Source organism: Neomonachus schauinslandi, chromosome 1 (assembly GCF_002201575.2).
Source record: "Neomonachus schauinslandi chromosome 1, ASM220157v2, whole genome shotgun sequence".
Taxonomy (NCBI): domain Eukaryota; kingdom Metazoa; phylum Chordata; class Mammalia; order Carnivora; family Phocidae; genus Neomonachus; species Neomonachus schauinslandi.
The window spans coordinates 204,059,223-204,082,677 of NC_058403.1; the positions used below are offsets into that span (position 1 = coordinate 204,059,223).

At 39.2% G+C, this 23,455-nt stretch overlaps 2 protein-coding genes across 2 annotated transcripts; one reads left to right on the top strand and one right to left on the bottom strand.

The window, feature by feature from the left end:
* Positions 1-11,416: 11,416 nt before the first annotated feature.
* On the top strand, positions 11,417-12,379 carry LOC110574520 (olfactory receptor 7C1-like). The gene has a single exon (XM_021683214.1). It carries the CDS (start codon positions 11,417-11,419, stop codon positions 12,377-12,379), a length of 963 nt encoding a protein of 320 aa, XP_021538889.1.
* Positions 12,380-22,175: 9,796 nt separating this feature from the next.
* LOC110574521 (olfactory receptor-like protein OLF4) lies at positions 22,176-23,129 on the bottom strand. Its single transcript, XM_021683215.1, has one exon. It carries the CDS (start codon positions 23,127-23,129, stop codon positions 22,176-22,178), a length of 954 nt encoding a protein of 317 aa, XP_021538890.1.
* Between the last annotated feature and the right edge of the window lie 326 nt (positions 23,130-23,455).

The window sequence follows — 23,455 nt, forward strand, 5'->3', positions numbered from 1 at the left end:
CCTCTGCCACAGAACTAATGGATATGGATATAAGCAAGATGCCAGATATAGACTTCATGGTAAAAATTATGAAGTCAATAGCTAGGCTTGAGAAAATGTTTAGCAGCAATATAGAATCTCTAAAGGCAGAAATGAGAACTAATCAGGCTGAACTTAAAAATTCTATGAATGAGATGCAGTCTAAACTTGATACTCTAACAGCTAGGATAAATGAGGCAGAAGAATGAATTAGTGATCTAGAAGATAAGCTGATAGAAAGGAAGGAAGCCCAGGAGGCTAGGAATAAACAACTAGAAGCCCATGAGATAGGATTAGAGAGATCAATGATACAATGAAACACTCCAATGTCAGAATTATTGGGATCCCCGAGGGAGTGGAGAGAGAGAGAGATCTAGAAGATATATCTGAGCAAATCATTGCTGAGAACTTCCTTAATATGGGGAAGGAAATAAGCATTTGTGTCCAAGGGGCAGAGAGGACTCCTCCCAAATTTAATAAAAATAGACCATCAACCTGGCATGTAATAGTAAAACTCGATAATCTAAGAGCCAAGGAAGCTACCCTGAGAGCAGCTAGGAGGGAGAGATTTCTTAAGTATGGAGGGAGGAACATCTGAATAAGGTGAGACCTGTCCCAGAGACCCAGCAAGCCAGAAAGGGCTGGCAAGACATATTCAGGGTACTAAAGGAGAAGAACATGCAGCCAAGAATACTTTATCCAGCAGGGCTGTCATTCAGAATATATGGAGAGACAAAGAGCTTCTAGAACTGGCAGAAACTGAAAGAATATGTGGCCACAAAGCCAGCCCTGCAAATAATATTAAGGGGGATTTCATAAAAGAAAGAAGACTGCAAGGGTAATATAGACCAAAAAGTTACAAAGACGATCTATAGAAACAGGGAATGTACAGGCAATAGGAAGGCACTAAAGACATATCTTTCAGTAGTTACTCTCAATATGAATGGCCTAAATGCTCCCATGAAACAGCCAGAGTTGCAATTTGGATACAAAAACAGGACTCATCCATATGCTGTCTACAAGAGACTCATATTGAACTTAAAGACACCTCCAGACTGAAAGTGAGGGGATGGAGATCAATTTATCATGCCAATGGACCTCAAAAGAAAGCCGGGGTAGCAAGTCTCATATCAGACAAATTAGATTTTAAACCAAAGACTGTAGTAAGAGATGTAGAAGGACACTCTATCATACTTAAAGGGTCTATCCAACAAGAAAATCTAACAGTTGTGAATATCTATGCCCCCAATATGGGAGCAGCCAACTACATAAGCCAACTGTTAACCAAAATAAAGAATCATATCAACAATAATACATTAAAGTAGGAGATCTTAACACTCCACTCTCAGCATTAGACAGATCATCTAAGCAGAAGATCAACAAAGAAACAAGAGCTTTGAATAACACATTGGACCAGATGGACTTCGTAGATATATACAGAACATTCCACCCTAAAACAACAGAATACTCATTCTTCTCAAGCGCACATGGAATTTTCTCCAGAATAGACCACATATTGGGTCACAAATCAGGTCTCAACTGGTACCAAAAGATTGAGATTATTCCCTGAATGTTATCATACCACAACGCTTTGAAACTGGAACTGAATCACAGGAAAAAATTTGGAAGGAATTCAAACACTTGGAAGTTAAAAGCATCCTGCTAAAGAATTATTGGGTCAATTAGGAAATTAAAGGAGAACTTAAACAATTCATGGAAACTAATGAGAATGAAAACACTTCAGCCCCAAACTTATGGGATATTGCAAAGGCAGTCCTAAGAGGGAAATACATAGCCATTCAAGCCTCTCTCATAAGCTAGAAAAATCCCAAATGCACAAGCTAACCTTACACCTAAAGGAGCTGGAGAAAGAGCAGCAAATAAAACCTAAACCAAGCAGGAGAAGAGAAATAATAAAGATTAGAGCAGAGTTCAATGAAATAGAAACCAGAAAAACAGTAGAGCAAATCAATGAAACTATAAGCTGGTTCTTTGAAAGAATTAATAAGATTGATAAACCACTGGTCAGACTTATCCAAAAGAAAAGAGAAAGGATCCAAATTAAGAAAATCATGAATGAAAGGGGAGAGATCATGACTAACACCAAGGAAATGGAAACAGTAATTAGAAATGATTGCCAGTAACTATATGCCAACAAATTAAGCAACCTGGAAGAAATGGATGCCTTCCTGGAAACTTATAAACCACCAAGACTGAAACAGGAAGAAACAGACAATCTGAATAGAATAATAACCAGTAATGAAATTGAAGCGGTAATCGAAAACCTCCCACAAAACAAGAGTCTAGGGCCAGATGGCTTCCCAGGGGAATTCTACCAAACATTTAAAGAAGAAATCATACCCATTCTTCTGAAGCTGTTTCAAAAAATAGAAACAGAAGGAAACCATCCAAACTCATTCAATGAGGCCACCATTACCCTGATACCAAAACCAGGCAAAGACCCCATCAAAAAGGAGAATTATAGACCAAAATCCCTGAAGAACATGGATGCCAAAATACTCAACAAGATCCTAGCCAATAGGATCCAACAGTACACTAAAGGGATTATCCATCACGACAGTGGGATTTATTCCTGGGATGCATCTGCAAATCAATCAATGGGATAGAACACATTAATAAGAGAAGAGACAAGAACCAATGATCCTTTCAACTGATGCAGAAAAAGCATTTGATAAAATATAGCATCCTTTCCTGATTAAAACTCTTCAGAGTGTAGGGATAGAGGGAACATTCCTCAAGTTCATAAAAACCATCTATGAAAAGCCCACAGCAAATATCATTCTCAATGGGGAAAAGCTGAGAGCCTTTCCCTTAAGATCAGGAACACGTCAAGGATACCCACTCTTGCCACTATTGTTCAACATAGTACTAGAAGTCCTAGCAACAGCAATCAGACAACAAAAACAAATAAAAGGTATTCAAATTGGCAGAGAAGAAGTCAAACTCTCTCTTCGCAGACGACATGATACTTTATGTGGAAAACCCAAAAGACTCCACCCCCAAATTACTAGAACTCATCCAGCAATTCAGTAACATGGCAGGATACAAAATCAATGCACAAAAATAAGTAGCCTTCCTATACACTAACAATGCAACTGTAGAAAGAGAAATTAGGGAATCGATTCCATTTATAATAGCACCAAAAACCATAAGATACCTTGGAATAAACTTAACCAAAGAGGTAAAGGATCTATACTCTAGAAACTCCAGAACACTTATGAAAGAAATTGAAGAAGACACAAAAAGATGGAAAAACATTCCATGCTCATGGATTGGAAGAATAAACATTGTTAAAATGTCTATGCTGCCCAGAGCAATAAATACTTTCAATGCCATCCCAATCAAAATACCAATGACATTTTTCAAAGTGCTGGAACCAACAATCCTAAAATTTCTATGGAACCAGAAAAGACCCTGAATCACCAAGGAAATGTTGAAAAAGAAAAACAAAGCTAAGGGCAACATGTTTCCTGATATCATGCTATATTACAAAGCTGTGATCACCAAGACAGCATGGTATTGGCACAAAAACAGACACATAGATCAAGGAACAGAATAGAGAGCCCAGAAATGGACCCTCAACTCTATGGTCAAATAATCTTCAACAAAGCAGGAAAAAATATCCAATGGAAAAAAGACAGTCTCTTCAATAAATGGTGCTGGGAAAATTGGACAGCTATATACAGAAGAATGAAACTCGACCATTCTTTTACACCGTACACAAAGATAAACACAAAATGGATGGAAGACCTCAATGTGAGATAGGAATCCATCCAAATCCTAGAGGAGAACATAGGCAGTAACCTCTTTGGCATTGGCTACAGCAACTTCTTTCAAGACATGACTCCATGAGAGTATGGACTCTGAGAAACAAACAGGGTTTTAGAGGGGAGAGGGGTGGGGGGATGGGTTAGCCTGGTGATGGGTACTAAGGAGGGCATGTACTGCATGGAGCACTGGGTGTTATATGAAACAATGAATCATGGATCACTACATCAAAAACTAATGATGTATTGTATGGTGACTAACATAACATAATTAAAAAAAAAAAAAAGACGTGCCTCCAAAGGCAAGGGAAACAAAAGCGAATTGAACTTTTGGGACTTCATCAAGAGAAAAAGCTTCTGCACAGCAAACATTCAAGAAAACAAAGAAGCAACACACGCAACAGGAGAATATATTTGCAAATGACACTACAGATGAAGGGCTGGTATCCAAGATATATAAAGAGTGTTTCAAACTCATCACCCAAAAAACAAATAATCAAGTCAAAAAATGGGCAGAAGACACGAACAGACACTTCTCCAAAGAAGACATACAAATGACTAACAGACACATGAAAATATATTCAACATCATTAGCCATCAGGGAAATTAAAATCAAAACCACAATAAGATACCACCTTACACCAGTTAGAATGGCAAAAATTGACAAGGCAAGAAACAACAAATGTTGCAGAGGATGTGGAGAAAGGGGAACCCTCTTACACTGTTGGTGGGAGTGCAAGTTGGTATAACCACTTTGGAAAACAGTGTGGAGTTTCCTCAAAAAGTTAAAAATAGAGCTACCCTATGACCCAGCAATTGCACTACTGGGTATTTACCCCAAAGATACAGATGTAGTGAAAACAAGGGCCACATGCACTCCAATGTTCATAGCAGCAATGTCCACAATAGCCAAACTGTGGAAGGAGCCAAGATGCCCTTCAGCAGATGAATGGATAAAGATGTGGTCCATATATACAATGGCATATTACTCAGCCATCAGAAAGGATGAATACCCACTATCTTCATCGAAATGGATGGAACTGGAGGGGATTATGCTAAGTTAAATAAGTCAAGCAGAGAAAGTCAATTATCATATGGTTTCACTTATATGTGGAATATAAGGAATAGCATGGAGGACATTAGGAGAAAGAAGGGAAAAAGGAAGGGGGAGAAATCAGATGGCAAGGGAAACCATGAGACTATGGACTTAAGGAAACAAACTGAGGGTTTTAGACAGGAGGGGAGTGGGGGGATGGGTGAGCCTAGTGATGGGTATTAAGGAGGGCATATATTGCGTGGAGCACTTGGTGTTATACATAAACCATGAATCATGGAACACAACATGAAAAACTAATGATGTACTGTATGGTGACTAACATAACATAATAAATAAATAAATAAATAAGTAAATAAATAAATGAATTCTTAAAAAAGAAGAAAAGGAGAAAGGACACAACTACATAAATCAGAAATGAGAAAGGAGTAGTAACAACTGATGTCACAGAAATAAAAAGAACTATAACAGGATACTAAAAAAAAATTATATGCCAACAAATTGGACAACCTAGAAGAAATGGATAAAGTCCTAGAATCATACAATCTCCCAAAACAGAACCAGGAAGAAATAGAAAGTTTGAACTGACCTAAGTAACAAAATTGAATTGGTAATCATAATACCACCCAAGAGTACAAGTTCCATACCAGATGGATTCACAGGTGGTCTACCAGACATTGAAAGAAAAATAATAATGAAGGGTTAATACCTATTCTCCTCAAAATATTCCACAACACAGAAAAGGAAGGAAAGCTTCCAAATACATTGTAAGGCCAGGCTTACCCTGATACCAGAACCAGACAAAGACATCACAGAAAAAGAGAACCACAGACCAATATCCTTGATAAAGATAGATACATAAGTTCTCAACAAAATATTAGCAAACCACATACAACAATATAGTAAAAAGAAATCATTCACCATGATCAGATGGGATTTATTTCAGGGATGCAAGGATGTTTCAATATTTGCAAATCAATCAGTGTCATACACCACATCAACAAAATGAAGGTTAAAACTCATGATTATCTCAATAGATGCAGAAAGAGCATTTGGCAAGAATCAACATTCATTCCTGACAAACTCTCTCAACAAAGTAGGGATAGATGGAACATATCTCAACATAATAAAGGTCATATATGAAAAACCCACAGCTAACATCATACTCAATGGTGAAAAACTGAGAGCTTTTCCTCCAATGTCAGGACCAAGACAAAGATGCCCACTCTCACCACTTTTATTCAACCTAGTGCTGGAAATCCTAGCCATAGCAATCAGACAAGAAAAAGGAATATGGGGCATCCATATTGGGAAAAAATGTTTAATTGTCACTATTTGGAGATGACGTGATTTTATGCATAGAAAATCCTAAAGACTATCAAAATCTACTAGAAGTCATAAACAAATTCAGTAAAGTGCAAGATACAAAATCAATGCCCAGAAATTAGTAACATTTTTATGCCCTAAAAATGAAGTAGGTGAAAGAAAAAAAAAGTTTTGAATAAAAATAAAAAAAAACCCATTTACAATTGCACCAAAAAGAATAAAATACTTAGGAATAAATTTAACCAAAGAGGTAAAAGACCTGTACTTCAAAAACTCTAAATAGGGCGCCTGGGTGGCTCAGTCATTAAGCATCTGCCTTCGGCTCAGGTCATGATCCCAGGGTCCTGGGATCGAGTCCCACATCAGGCTCCCTGCTCTGTGGGAAGCCTGCTTCTCCCTCTCCCACTCCCCCTGCTTGTGTTCCTGCTCTCGCTATGTCTCTCTCAGTCAAATAAATAAATAAAATCTTTAAAACAAAACAAAACAAAACCCCTCTAAAACACTGATGAAAGGAATTGAAGATGACACAAACAGATGGAAAGAAATAACATGCTCATGGATTGGAAGAATTAATATTGTGAAAATGTCAATATTACCCAAAGCAATCTACAGATTTAATGCAATCTCTATCAAAATACCAAGAGTGGTTTTCACAAAACTAGAATATATAACACTAAGATTCATGTGGAACCACAGAAGACCCTGAATAGTCAAGCAATCCTGAGAAAGTAGAACAGAACTGGAGTTATCACAATGCCAGATTTCAAGGTATAGTACAAAGCTGTAGTAATCAAAACAGTATGGTACTGGCACAAAAATAGACACATACGTCAATGGAGCAGACTAGAGACCCCAGAAATAAACCTGTGATTATATGGTCAATTAATCTATGACAAAAGAGGCAATAATACAGGGACAAGACAATCTTCTTAATAAATGTTGCTGGGAAAACTAGACAGCTACATGTAAAAGATTGAAACTGGAACATTCTCTAATTACATACACAAAAATAAACTCAAAATGGATTAAAGACCTAAATGTGAGACCTGAAACCATAAAAATCCTAGAGAGAACACAGGCAGTAATTTCTCCGACATCAGCTGTAACAACATTTTTCTAGAAAAGTCTCCTAAGCTTAGGGAAACAAAAGCAGAAACAAACTATTGGGACAACATCAAAATTAAAAGCTTTTACACAGTAAAGGAAATAATAACACAAAAGGACAACCTACTGAATGGGAGAAGATATTTGCAAATGATATATCTGATAAGGGGTTAATATCTAAAATACACAGGGAACTCCTACAACTCAACAACAAAAAACCCCACATAATCTAATTAAAAATGAGCAGGGACTCTTGAGTAAATATTTTTTTAATACAGACCTACAGATAGCCAACAGACACATGAAAATGTGCTCAACATCATCAGGGAAATGCAAATGGAAACCACAATTAGATACCACCTCACACCTGTCAGAATGGCTAAAATAAAAAACAGAAGAATCAACAATTGTTGGTGAGGATGTGGAGAAAAAGGAAACCTTACACACTGTTGGAATGAATGCAAACTGGTATAGCCACTGTGGAAAACAGTATAAAGTTTCCTCAAAACTTAAAAATAGAAGCTACCATATGATCCAATAATTCCACTACCATTATCAAAGAAAACAAAACACTAACTTGACAAAATATATGCACCCCTATGTTTACTTCTTCATTATTTACAATAACTAAGATATGGAAGCAGCCTAAGTATCTATCATAGACAAATGGATAAGGAAAATGTGGTACACACTCACACACACACACACACACACACACGCACGAGTATTTCTCAGCCATAAAAAAAAAAGATGAGATCCTGCCATTTGATACAACATTTATGGACCTAGAAGATATTATGCTAAGTGAATTAAATCAGACTGAGTAAGACAATTACCATGCAATTCCACTCATAAGTGGAATCTAAAAAAATGAATGAGCAAAAAGCAGAATCAGACCTATAAATACAGAGAACAAACTGATGGTTTCTAGAGAAGAGGAGTGTGGCGGGATGGGCAGAGTGGGTGGAGGGGAGAGGAAAGTACAGATTCCTGTTATGGGATGGATAAGTTATGAGAATAAAAGGCACAGTGTAAGGAATACAGTCAATTATATTGTAAGAGTTATGTATCAGGACAGATGGTAGCATAGTGTATAAACTTGTCAAATCACTATGTTGTACACCTAAAATTAATGTAACATTGTGTGTCAACTATACTCAAATAAACAAACAAAAAAAAACCCCACAAAAAACACACAAAGTACTCATTCCCATTGGAAAGGAATGCTCTGAGTAGCCTACCTGAGTATATAGCAAGAAATTTGATGTGATGAATTTACCCCAGATGAAAGATGTGATGTGAATGATGTGAATGAATTTAAAGATGTGCATAAATTTACCCCAAATGAAAAACTTGAATAATTGGATTTGGGGAACATGTATAAAGGAAACTCTAGCTCTGTATCCAAAAAATTTACCATCCACCAGGTACAATGATACAGGCATTTTCTTCAGAATCTGTCTGAAGTTTTTTTTTTTTTTTTAATTTTATTATGTTATGTTAGTCACCATACAATACATCATTGGTTTTTGATGTGGTGATCCACGATCCATTGTTTTCATATAACACCCAGTGCTCCATGCACTACATGCCCTCCTTAATACCCATCACTGGGCTAACCAATCCCCCCTCCCTCCTCCCCTTTAAAACCCTGTTTGTTTCTCAGAGTCCATAGTCTCTCATGGTTCATCTCTCCTTCCAATTCCCACCCCCCATTTTTCCCTTCCTTCTCCTAATGTCCTCCATGCTATTCCTTATGTTCCACAGATAAGTGAAACCATATGATAATTGACTTTCTCTGCTTCACTTATTTCACTTAGCATAATCTCCTCCAGTCCCATCCATGTTGATGTAAAAGTTGGGTATTCATCCTTTCTGATGGCTGAGTAATATTCCATTGTATATATGTACCACATCTTCTTTATCCATTCATCTGTTGAAGGGCATCTCGGCTCTTTCCACAGTTTGGCTATTGCGGACATTGTTGCTATGAACATTGGGGTGCATATGGCCCTTCTTTTCACTCCATCTGTGTCTTTGAAGTTTTCAAAATAGAAGTCAGAATGAAGTTCCAGGGAGGATCCTAGTTGGGATGGATGTGGTCAGGTGACATACTATATCTCTGAGTCAGACACTGGAGAAGCAGCTCAGAGGCTCACAGCATGATTTTTTTTTATTATGTTATGTTAATCACCATATATTACGTCATTAGTTTTTGATGTAGTGTTCCATGATTCATTGTTTGCGTATAACACTCAGTGCTCCATGCAGAACGTGCCCTCTTTAATACCCATCACCAGGCTAACCCATCCCCCTCCCCCCTCCCCTCTAGAACCCTCAGTTTGTTTCTCAAAGTCCATTGTCTCTCATGGTTCATCTCCCCCTCCGATTTCCCCCCCTTTATTCTTCCCCTCCTGCTATCTTCTTCTTCTTCTTCTTTTTTTAAACATATAATGTTGTATTTGTTTCAGAGGTACAGGTCTGTGATTCAACAGTCTTACAGCGTGATCTTTTTGATGTGCCTGCATGAGTGGTTATATACATTGGAGAAATGTCCATTCCAGGGGTGATGGACCCATTGGTAGAAAGACAATATGCACCTGGGGACTGAAGTGGCAGAAAATTTTCCTTTATTTATGGTCCCTTGGCTTTAGGAGAGCTTAATTGCTTAGAGAATTGAGCAACATGAAGTGAATTTATTTAGTAAGGAGTTCTGAAATTCAGTCCCTGAATCCCCTTCTGCAGGGGTCACCTGCTGCTCATCAGCCACAGGCTAAGAGCATTCTCTCCGTGCCTCTCTGAGATGTCCAACCACTCCAAAGAACCAGTGCCTGACCCCCAATTTTTGTCCTTTCTGCATCAATCATTCTTGGAAGGAAGGACCTGTAGAGTCATTGAGTGAGGCATCGGGGGAAGCCAGAGCAGTCCAGTAAGTACTCTGGGAAAATGGTGTGAAGGGAAGGAGAGCTTTTATTAACCATGTCTTCTGGGGAAATAGGTTGATGAGTTAGTGAAATGGGATTGATTCCAAATTTTGTACATTTCATGTCTGAAGAGGATTCTTGCTCCTCATTCCTTCTCAGCTCTTCTTTCTTCTGTTCTCAGAGCATCATTGCAGGGACCCTGTCCTCCTGCAGCAAGAACTGACCCTCCCTCATGTCTGCTCACCTCTTGGGTTCTGCTTTATTCCAATGTTAGCCTTTCCTCTTATTTGTGAAGCACTGCCTGAGGCAGCCCTGCAGAGTGTGAAGAGCCTTGACTTGGAGTCATGAAATGTGCAGGACTTGGAATCCTAGTATTAAAAACAAAACATGCCCAAGTATACCATCAACATATTATGTGGTGCTTATTTACTTCTAAATATGATATTTAAAGAAATTCTACTCAAAAATGAAAGAAAGAAGGCACAATGGCTGGCAGATGTTCCAATGTCAAAGAACAGTGTCACAAAATGAACATGCAAAATAATGTAATCTGGTCATGTAAGCAATGCAAAGCATTGTGAAAGTTATTGATATTTGTTTTGAAAAACTAAATATAGGATTCATGCACAGTGTTCAGAACAATTAAGACCAATGTATGAAAATTATTAACTCCACCTACATGGCATGAAAACACCCTAATTATCAACTTCCCATTTTGGCCTACATATGAAGTAAGGTTGTTTGAGGGAAGGTGTAGAGGAAAATAAAAATTAGGAGATAAAAGATGAAGGACTGAAACCCACAGATGATCTAGACCAGGACTATTCAGTCATGAATGAGCAGGGGAAACCACCGTGATCTTGTCACAATGTGTATTTGGATTCAGCAAGTCTGAATGTGGCCTGGGACTCTGCATTCAAAGAAGCTCTGGGCGATGTTTTTCCTGCTGGTCCACGGACCACACTCTGAGTAGCTGGGCTATAAAGGAAACGACTGCTCTGGAACTAGGCCTACATTTCCAGACGGTAGTGGCAGCCAAGGGAAGGATGGAGGCATTTCAAATTCCCCAACTGAGGCAAAAGCAGGGTAGTACTTTATTAGCCCATTCACTGGAAATTAAAGACAATCACATTTCTGTGCTGTCACTGTGGTGGTCATTGAATGCTGATTTTTTCCTTGTTCCTTCTAGTTATATCACCCATATGGAATCAGGAAATCAAACACATGCTTCGCAATTTCTCCTCTTGGGATTTTCAGCAAAGTCGGAGATTCAGTGCCTGCTCTTTGGGCTGTTCCTGTGCATATACTTGGTCGCATTCACTGGGAACCTGCTCATCATCCTGGCCATCTGCTCAGACTCCCAACTCCACATACCCATGTACTTCTTCCTCTCCAACCTGTCCTTTGCTGACATCTGTTTCACCTCCACCACTGTCCCCAAGATGCTGCTGAACATCCAGACTCAGAGAAAAGTTATCACCTATGCAGGCTGCCTCAGCCAGACATTTTTTTTCTTTGTGTTTGGATGCGTGGACAATTTACTCCTGACCGTGATGGCCTATGACCGCTTTGTGGCCATCTGTCACCCTCTGCACTACTCAGTCATCATGAACCCCCAGTTCTGTGGGATGCTGGCCTTGGGATCCTGGTGCATAAGTGTCATGGGCTCTCTGCTCGAGACCTTGACCCTTTTGAAGCTGTCCTTCTGCACAAACATGGAAATTCCACACTTTTTTTGCCATCTTCCTGAAGTCCTGAAGCTCGCTTGTTCTGACACCTTCATCAATAACTTAGTGGTATATTTTGTGACTATTGTCCTAGGTATTTTTCCTCTCTCTGGGATCCTCTTTTCTTATTCTCAGATTTTCTCCTCCATCCTGAGAATTTCATCAGCCAGGGGCAAGTACAAAGCCTTTTCCACGTGTGGGTCTCACCTCTCGGTGGTCTCCTTGTTCTATGGCACAGGGCTTGGGGTCTACCTCAGTTCTGCAGCAACTTCATCCTCCAGGACGAGTCTGGTGGCCTCGGTGATGTACACCATTGTCACCCCCATGCTGAACCCCTTCATCTACAGCTTGAGGAACAAGGAAGTGAAGGGGGCCCTGAGCAGGCTCCTTGGCAGGGTGGTGACTCTCAGCGTCAGAACCATTATAGGACTCTCTTGAGTAGCTGGGCACACAATATGGAGGCCCAGAGCGCCTGGCTTCCTTCACCCAATATTTTTATTTTTTCCCCAGGTGTACATATTTTAAAGCAGTTCTCTCCTTGGGTCTTCCTTGTTTTCTCTGTTTTCCTTCAGGGTATATCTTGGGTTCCCCTTTTCACTTTATAACCAGTCGCTTTACTTGGTATGTATACAAGCTGGTATTTTCTCAGTAATTTTCAGTAATGGTTTGGATTTCTTAAAAAAAAAAAACAACTTAAATCCCACGTATTTAATATCTATCTTCAGAGTGATGGGATGTGTGCCTATTCTGGAAACGTCCCGAAAACTCATTTGCAGAGATGTTTTCTCGGGTCACATAAATAAAATCAACTCAAAGATTTGACTCCCCCTCCTTTTTATCCTGATCTGATTCACTTTCCTTCCAGTGACATCAGCTTTACTAAATTTCTCTATTCAGGGGCTCCTGGGTGGCTTAGTTGTTAAGCGTCTGCCTTCGGCTCAGGTCATGATCCTGGGGTCCTCGGATCGAGCCCCACATCAGGCTCCCTGCTTGGTGGGAAGACTGCTTCTCACTCCCCCTGCTTGGGTTCCCTCTCTCACTGTGTCTCTCCCTGTCAAATAAATCAATAAAATCTTTAAAAAAATAAATTTCTCTATTCATCCACATTATAGATTCCTTGAATTTCAGAACTGTCTCTTACCTATCTTTGAAATTGCAGTGCCTAGTACAGTTCTCAGGATGGAGTTTATGCTCAGTGAATATTTGTTGAGTGGAAAACAGATGGGTGGGTTGTTAAATACAGTCAGGACCAGAAAATAAAAATGTATTGATTTAATGAAAGCTTTCAAGTAGAAAAGAAATTTGGTGGGTTCTTTTCTTTGTTTTTAGTAGGCTCCATGCCCAGTGCAGATCCTAAGGCGGAGATTGAACTCACAACCCTGAGATCAAGACCTGAGCCGAGATCAAGAGTTGGATGATTAGCCCAGTGAGTAACCCAGGCACCCCTTCTTATTGATTTTGATTCCACTTTTATAATATAATAGCTTTTTATTTTATAGGATTTGTGTTTTCTCATTCTCCTGTCTTGAAACCAATTTAGGCTTAAGCTAATTTCACAATTTTATAAAATTAGTTTCAGAGGTAGAATTTAATGATTCATCAGTTGCATATAATACTCAGTGCTCATTACATCAAGTGCTTTCCTTAATGCCCATCACCCAATTATCTCTTCCCCCCACTGACCTCCCCTCCAGCAACCCTCAGTTTGTTTCCTAGAGTTCAGCATCTCTTAGGGGTTGCCTCCCTGTCAATTTTCATCTTTTTTTAAAAAAGATTTTATTTACTTATTTGTCAGAGAGAGAGAGCACATGTAGGTAGAGAGGCAGGCAGAGGGAGAAGAAGAAGCAGGCTCCCCGCTGAGCAGAGGGAATTTTCATCTTATTTTATTTTTCCTTCCCTTCCCCTATGTTCATCTGTTTTGTTTCTTAAATTCCACATATGAATGAAATCATATGATATTTGTCTTTCTCTGACTGACTTATTTCACTTAAACATATGACACAATATATTTATTCCTACTATTCCCAACCAAACTACATCTGGGGGTAAAGGGTGGGAGTATGTATAACAGGCCACATGCACTCACATTCAAGCAGGGAAACATACATAGAATTTGAAAAATGTACACAGTGGTAACCCCTACATCTATATCATTGCAAGAGAAAGTGTCCTTTTTCTGTGGGAATGTTAAAAAATAAACAAACAAACAAACAAAAACAAAGATTCATGAAGGTAATCACTCCTTATAGGCTGAAAGAGGTGATGGGATAGTGGAGATAGACAGGAGGTGAATCAGCCCAAATAGACCAGTGGGTGACTCCTAGCAGAGGGCAGCAGGTGTATGGAGGCTCTGAGCCTTAGGACTGTGGCTTCAGGTGAAGCTACAATGCAAGTTCACTGTGAAATCAATGTGTGTGAGGCTGCGGGAGTGAGAAGCTGGTGGGTCGATTAGGGGAGGCAAGCCAAGGGTTGGAAGCTATGGAATTTGGGGTTCAGTCTCCAGCAGGGAGTCACCAGGAAGGGGTTATGTTGGGGAATTGGACAGTATATTAAATGCAATAAAGATCTCTCTAGGTAAATGTGAATATTGGCTAGAGGGTGCCAGCCTTTGGTAGGTGTAGAGATGACAAGGGATTGAAAGAAGGCTGTGGAACTGGGGACCCAGAGGTGGCTAAGTGTTGAGGACATTGGAGAGAAGAAAAAACTCAGCCAAATCTCATCACCAGTGATAAGCACTCATTATCAAGAGGAGGAAACTATGATAAGGTCATTCCATATATTCACTAAATCTGTCAACCACGTTAGGAGGATTGACAGTTCTAGCCCTACTATTTGAGAGAATATACTAACATTTAGAATAGTTTGGTTGGCTCTCCAAGTACAAATAGCAAACATGCTTAGGTCCAAAATTGAAAACATGACTTCCTTATTATAAAAGTTTTGCATTTTATATCATTTAGAAAAGTTCTTTTAGCAAATAATCTTAAAATCCTCCACTTTTGTCAAACTGTGTGTTATTTCCTTTTGTGAATTGTGGGTGTCTTCCTTTTGCTTGTTATTCTGGTGGGATGTTCAATCAGTCAGATGTCTTGATAATGTACTGTTTCTTTTGGACAAATTGCTCTTTGCTGCTTTATTGTTCTGGGCATCAAGGTGTTGTAACTGGGGTTGGAGTGTTGCCAGAACCAAGGACGTTTGCTCCTCCTCACCATTTCTAGGGGCCACCTGAGCTTATTAGATCTTTCTCCCCACTTTTCTTCCACAAAGATTTTCGAACTGATTTTTTGTTTCTTTAAAAACAGGATACAAAATGATAGTATTAAAATGGAGGCCCATGATTACATGCTTATAGGAGACTTAACTCCTAGAATTTGGATGCAATTTTACATTTTTAGGGGAGAAAATATGATGTCGACAGCTTGCCTTGTATCACTGTTTGGGTAATTATTTTGTTTGACTGTAAGAATAGCTCGGTACTGGTTTTTAAAACAGTAAATGAACAAGTGAAAAGCAGAATGGTGAAGGGGAGTGGGAGATAGAGGCTTCCAGTTAAGGAATGAATGAGTCACAGGAATAAAAGGCACAGCCTTGGGAATATAGTCAATGGTATCATCATAGCATGTGTGGTGACAGATGGCAGCTCAACACATTGTGAGAATGGCATAATGTTTAAACTTGTTGAATCACTGTGTTGTACACTCAAAAGTAATGTAACATTGTGTGTTAATCACACTCAAATTTAAAAAAATTATTTAAAAAAATCTTTTCTCAGAGTCTTTTTATTTACTTATTTATTTAAATTCATTTAATTAACATATAATGTATTATTGGTTTCAGAGGTAGAGGTCAGTGATTCATCAGTCTTCTATAATACCCAGTGCTCATTATAGCACATACACTCCCCAATGTCCATCACCTGGTTAGCCCATCCCCCCACCTGCTTTCCCTCCAGCAACCCTTAGTTTGTTTCCTATGATTAAGAGTCTCTTATGATTTGTCTCCCTCTCTGGTTTCGTCTTGTTTTATGTTTTCCTCTCTTCCCCTGTTTTCCTCTGTTTTGTTTCTTAAATTCCATGTATCCATGAGATCATATGATAATTGTCTTTCTCTGATTGACTTATTTCACTTAGCATAATACCACCTAGTTCCATCCACGTCATTGCAAATGGCAAGATTTCATTTTTTGATGGCTGAGTAGTATTCCAGTGTGTGTGTGTGTGTGTGTGTGTGTGTGTGTGTAATACTATATCTCACATATTCTTTATCCATTCATCTATCGATGGACATCTGGGCTCTCCACATAGTTTGGTTATTGTGGACAATGCTGCTGTAAACATTGTGATGCATGTGCCCCTTTGAATGACTACATTTGTATCTTTGGGGTATATACCCAGTAGTGGGTATATGGGGTAGCTCTATTTTCAATTTTTCGAGGAACCTCTGTATTATTTTCCTGAGTGGCTGCACCAGCTTGCATTCTCACCAACAGTCTAAAAGGGTTCCCTGTTCTCCACATTCTTGCCAACATCTGTTGTTTCCTGACTTGTTAATTTTAGCCATTGTGACCCATGTGAGGTGGTATCTCATTGTGGTTTTGATTTGGGTTTCCCTGATGCCCAGTGATGTGAAGCATTTTTTCATGTGTCTGTTGGCCACTTTTATGTCTTCTTTGAAGAAGTCCCCATCCTTATCCCTCTGCTCCCCCTTGCTCTCTCTCTCTCAAAAAAATAAACAAATCTTTCAAAATAAATGACTATAATGAAGATCCTGTTCAGGTACTGAGTAGAGTTTAGAATGACATGCATTTTTGTGGAGAAAAAATGTTGACCCAGAATCGTGTATCTAGGCAGGAGGAATTCATGCTCTCTGTTTCTTGCAGAGTCATCTTGATTTTAGCCCAGTGAGACTTATTTTTGGTTTTGACTTCCAGGACTGCAAGAGCATAAATTTGTTTGTTTCTTTTTTTCTTTCTTTTCTTTTTTTAAAGATTTTTTTTTTAAAGATTTTATTTATTTATTTGAGAGAGAGAGAATGAGAGACAGAGAGCATGAGAGGGAGGAGGGTCAGAGGGAGAAGCAGACTCCCTGCCGAGCAGGGAGCCCAATGCGGGACTCGATCCCGGGACTCCAGGATCATGACCTGAGCCGAAGGCAGTCACTTAACCAACTGAGCCACCCAGGCACCCCTCTTTTCTTAAAGATTTTATTTATTTCTTTGACAGAGAGAGGAAACACAAGCAGTGGGAGTGGGAGAGGGAGAAGCAGGCTTCCTGCTGAACAGGGAGCCCAGTGCAGGGCTCAATCCCAGGACCCCGGGATCATGACCTGAGCCAAAGGCAGGGCTTAATGACTGAGCCACCCAGGCGCTCCTAAATTTGTTTCTTTTAAACCCTCAGTGTGGTAATTGGTGATAGCACTAATAGGAAATTAGGCAATGACATTTTTCCCATAAAATTTTATTTGAAGAAAATGAATTTAAATCCCTCAATTCATTTACTTACCTTCTTTGGGTAAGGGCATTTTTTTAACTTTTTTTTTTTTATTCTTGTGTTGATCCCCTACATTACATCATTAGTTTTAGATGTAGTGTTCCATGATTCGTTGTTTGTGCATAACACCCAGTGCTCCATGCAGAATGTGCCCTCCTCAATACCCACCACCAGGCTAACCCATCCTCCCAGCCCCCTCCCCTCTAGAACCCTCAGTTTGTTTTTCAGAGTCCATCATCTCTCATGGTTCGTCTACCCCTCCGATTTCCCCCGCTTCATTCTTCCCCTCCTGCTACCTTCTTCTTCTTCTTTTTTTTTTCTTAACATATATTGCATTATTTGTTTCAGAGGTACAGATCTGAGATTCAACAGTCTTGCACAATTCACAGTGCTTACCAGAGCACATACCCTCCCCAGTGTCTATCACCCAGTCACCCCATCCCTCCCACCCCACCCCCCACTCCAGCAACCCTCAGTTTGTTTCCTGCGATTAAGAATTCCTCATATCAGTGAGATCATATGATACATGTCTTTCTCTGTTTGACTTATTTCGCTCAACATAATACCCTCCAGTTCCATCCACGTCGTTGCAAATGGCAAGATCCCATTCCTTTTGATGGCTGCATAATATTCCATGGTATATATATACCACATCTTCTTTATCCATTCATCTGTCGATGGACATCTTGGCTCTTTCCACAGTTTGGCTATTGTGGACATTGCTGCTATAAACATTGGGGTGCACGTACCCTTTCGGATCCCTACTTTTGTATCTTTGGGGTAAATAGTAGTGCAATTGCTGGATCATATGGTAGCTCTATTTTCAACTTTTTGAGGAACCTCCATACGGTTTTCCAGAGTGGCTGCACCAACTTGCATTCCCACCAACAGTGTAGGAGGGTTCCCCTTTCTCCGCATCCCCGCCAACATCTGTCGTTTCCTGACTTGTTAATTTTAGCCATTCTGACTGGTGTAAGGTAGTATCTCATTGAGGTTTTGATTTGGATTTCCCTGATGCTGAGCGATATTGAGCACTTTTTCATGTGTCTGTTGGCCATTTGGATGTCTTCTTTGGAAAAATGTCTGTTCATGTCTTATGCCCATTTCTGGATTGGATCATTTGTTCTTCGGGTGTTGAGTTTAAGAAGTTCTTTATAGATTTTGGATACTAGCCCTTTATCTGATATGTCATTTGCAAATATCTTCTCCCATTCTGTCGGTTGTCTTTTGGTTTTGTTGACTGTTTCTTTTGCTGTGAAAAAGCTTTTTATCTTAATGAGGTTCCAACAGTTCATTTTTGCCCTTGCTTCCCTTGCCTTTGGCGATGTTTCTAGGAAGAAGTTGCTGCAGCTGAGGTCAAAGAGGTTGCTGCCTGCATTCTCCTCAAGGATTTTGATGGACTCCTGTCTCACATTGAGGTCTTTCAACCATTTGGAGTCTATTTTTGTGTGTGGTGTAAGGAAATGGTCCAGTTTCATTCGTCTGCATGTGGCTATCCAATTTTCCCAACACCATTTGTTGAAGAGACTGTCTTTTTTCCATTGGACATTCTTTCCTGCTTTGTCAAAGATGAGTTGACCATAGAGTTGAGGGTCCATTTCTGGGCTCTCTATTCTGTTCCATTGATCTATGTGTCTGTTTTTGTGCCAGTACCATGCTGTCTTGATGATGACAGCTTTGTAATAGAGCTGGAAGTCCGGAATTGTGATGCCGCCGGCTTTGCTTTTCTTTTTCAACATTCCTCTGGCTATGCGGGGTCTTTTCTGGTTCCATACAAATTTTAGGATTATTTGGTCCATTTCTTTGAAAAAAGTGGATGGTATTTTGATGGGGATTGCATTGAATGTGTAGATTGCTCTAGGTAGCATTGACATCTTCACAATATTTGTTCTTCCAATCCATGAGCATGGAACGTTTTTCCATTTCTTTGTGTCTTCCTCAATTTCTTTCATGAGTATTTTATAGTTTTCTGAGTACAGATCCTTTGTCTCTTTGGTTAGATTTATTCCTAGGTATCTTATGGTTTTGGGTGCAATTGTAAATGGGATTGACTCCTTAATATCTCTTTCTTCTGTCTTGTTGTTGGTGTATAGGAATGCCACTGATTTCTGTGCATTGATTTTATATCCTGCCACTTGACTGAATTCCTGTATGAGTTCTAGCAGTTTTGGGGTGGAGTCTTTGGGGTTTTCCACATAAAGTATCATATCATCTGCAAAGCGTGAGAGTTTGCCTTCTTCTTTAGAGCATTTTTTTTGTTGTTGAAATGCTACCTCAAGTAGAAGAAAAATCTAAAGTCATTTTAGAGATATTCAGCCCTATGGCTAGTACAGAGGAGTTCTCCTTGCATAAATGTCAATATGGTTTTGTCTTTGAGCCCTCTGGCATTAAGATAGGAGATATAATGCATTCTGAAAATTAAGGCCACCTGTTCTACTCTAAATTTTTTGTCTTGATTTCAACATTACTAGTTATTTTATGTGAACACAAACATTTATTCTTTTCATTTCTTTACCCTCCAAGTTTCTCTCAAGCTTTCTTTCAACACAATAGATGAGTTATAATGAGTTATAATGAGGGTTATGAGCTTTATGCATGTAATCCATGCATGTGAGTGTGTTTTCTTGAAATAAAATGCACATGAATATACATACATTTACATACACCAACTCTTGGTGTTGAACATTCTTTGTACTGCAAAGTATTTCCACACATTCCATCTCTCCTCACAACATCCTTTCAAGTTTTTTCATGATTCCACATTTCCTTCGGAAGAAAATGAAGGCTGGAGAGGTTATATCCTAACAATTGCATAACAAAGCGGTTAGAATTCACTGTGCACCTTCTTGAGTTCTTTGGAAATGGAATCATTCAGTATGTACCCATGAGTTGTCAACACCTGACTAAGGACTCATTTGGAGTCCTGCAGAGTACAGAACAACTCCCTAACCTGCAATCCTCTTTGATAACAAATACATTGTAGTAAGCCATTTAGTTTTAGGAGGCTTTCTATGCAGCAACAGCTAACTGATATAATAAATCAGAAAGACCTGAGGGCATTTATAATTATCTGGTCCTTTTTATTCTAGGCATTTATTCTGATAATTGAAGGTAGCATTCATGATTACTGTGTTCTTCAAGTTTATTTCACACAACTGTATTAAAAATGAGTCCACTGAAGCCCCTTTGAGGTAATATGGAAGGGTGGGAAGGACATGCATGTGTGCATAAAACTTGTGATTCTGAGTCACATATTGGAAAGGAATCCAAGCTTGCTGGTGAGTCATCCTGTGATTATGAGGATGATATATAATGGGTGATAATGATATTGTTCATTTGCTACACCTTTAGAGATTAGGGCAAAATTTCAAATAGTGGGGGATATTTTGTTTAGAGAAATGGAAGGAATCATATTTGTATGTAGCACTGGAAATGTTCACCCAGAAACCAGAACATAATTTAATAAAACTCTAAACAAATAAGTGAAACCATATGACAACTGACTTTCTCTGCTTGACTTATTTCACTTAGCATAATCTCCTCCAGTCCCATCCATGTTGATGTAAAAGTTGGGTATTCATCATTTCTGATGGCTGAGGAAGGGAAAAATGAAGGGGGGGAAATCAGAGGGGGAGACGAACCATGAGAGACTATGGACTCTGAGAAACAAACTGAGGGTCTTAGAGGGGAGGGGGATGGGGGGATGGGTTAGCCCTGTGATGGGTATTAAGGAGGACAAGTATTGCATGGAGCACTGGGTGTTATATGCAAACAATGAATCATGGAACACTACATCAAAAACTAATGATGTACTGTATGGGGACTAACATAACATAATAAAATAAAATTAAATTAAAAAAAAGAAAGTATCCCCCCAAAATAAAAAATAAAACCCTAAACATGCCACCAGGGTTCATATTAATAAATACACCTTACAGAAGGACCTTGATATTCCATAATTCAATAGGTAGAGGAAGTGCCTGAGAAAGAAATATTTTGCATAGCAATAAATGTATGATTTAATATTTTGCTTCATCATCCTTAAAGCAAGTTTGACTCTAAAGCCATATTATGTTAATGTAGTTTTTCCACATTTGTCTTTCTGAGTAGATTCCACTTGGAGATATGTATTTTATTATCATTTTTTTGCCGGTCACTATGGGAGGCGGTGGACACAAGCTGTGTAACAGGATCCTAATATGTAGAAAAATCCCCATGATCAGCTATAACCACTGGTACGTCAAAGTCTGCATTCTCAGGAAGAGCAGTTAAGGTAGCAATATGCAAAGGAATGATGTTCACAAAAGTGAAGCATAGTGGTCTCATATTTTTCTCTTTTATAAACTTATATAAATAACTATGGTTGTCAAGATAGATTTTCCATAGGAGTAGTACTCAGTCAAACAAAATAAAAATACTCACTAAGATATATTTCATTTGAGAAGAAATTATTCTTAGCAGATCCATGTAGTTCTTTGAAGTAGTCGAGAATTTCCAAATAGTTTACATCCAAGGTTAGGAATAACATTGAGAGAGTACACAAATGACTAACAGAAAATCTCTTGGGTGTCAGAGATATCACAAAGCTTAATAAAGTGAATTACATACATTATACAGAGAGGTCAAAACCAAAAAGATAGAAATTCTAGAAAATAAATTAGGAAAACAAGTTCTACTTCCATGATCTGCATAAATAAATCACAACTTTTGTCTAAGGCCTCAGGCCCTGCCAATACGGGCACCTCTTCAGCCCAGGACGGTTGACCCTTTTACAGCTGTCATCCCAGAGAATCTCATCAGAACCTTCTTTATGTCTTTATTTCTCAGGCTGTAGATGAAGGGGTTCAGCATGGGTGTGACCACTGTGTACATAACAGAGGCTACTGCACTTGAGTGGGAGCTCTGGGTAGCAGCAGAGCTAAGGTACACTCCTAGGCCCGTACAATAAAATAAGGAGACAACTGAGAAGTGAGATGCACAGGTGGAAAATGCTTTATACTTGCCCTGAGCTGATGAGATCCCAAGTATGGAAGAAACTATCTTAGAATAAGAGTAAAGGACCCCAACCAGGGGAGCACCCCCCAGCAGCACAACTGCAAAATACACCACTATGTTATTAAGAAAGGTGTCAGAGCAGGCAAGTTGGATCATCTGATTGAGTTCACAGAAGAAGTGGGGAATTTCCACCTTTCTACAGAAGGATACTTGCAAGACCATTAAGCTTTCTAACAAGGAATGCAGGATGCTCATGATCCAGGACACCAGAACCAACAGTCCACAGAGCCTGGGTTTCATGAGGACCATGTAGTGCAGGGGGTGACAGATGGCCACAAAGCGGTCATAAGCCATCACAGTCAGGAGAAAGATGTCTAATCCTGTAAACAGTATGAAAAAATACATTTGCACAATGCAGCCTAAGTAAGTTATGACTTTGCTCTGAGTCTGGATGTTCCACAGCATCTTGGGGATGGTGGCGGAGGTGAAACAGATGTCTACAAAAGACAGATTGGCAAGGAAGAAGTACATGGGGGTGTGGAGGTGAGAGTCAGAGCTGACAGCTAGGATGATGAGCATGTTTCCAAACACGGTGATCAGGTACATGGAGAGGAAAAGCCCAAATATGAGGGGCTGCAGTTCTGGATCCTCTGAAAATCCCAGAAGAAGAAACTCTGAAATTCCTGTATCATTTCCTTGTTCCATGTGGTGGAGGTGACTATCAGTACAGGGAAACTAACATGAATAATTTTAACACAAATGGACATTTCTCGTAATGTTCAAATGATAAAATTTATATTTGTCCAGTCAAGTTACTAATATCAATATTTTGTGAATGGATCTGGGCCCCTTTACAGGATCCCTATTTCCTCTCTTATTAGGAATTTTCAGCACAACGTCAGATGTTCCCCAAAAGGTCAGTTATTGTACAGTTTGAATAAGAAAGTATTTAATGTACTTTAGGGATATATAGAGTGTCAACCATGTTTCAGAAATTTCTACTCATAAAGTAGAGGGTGCTGAAAAGCAAT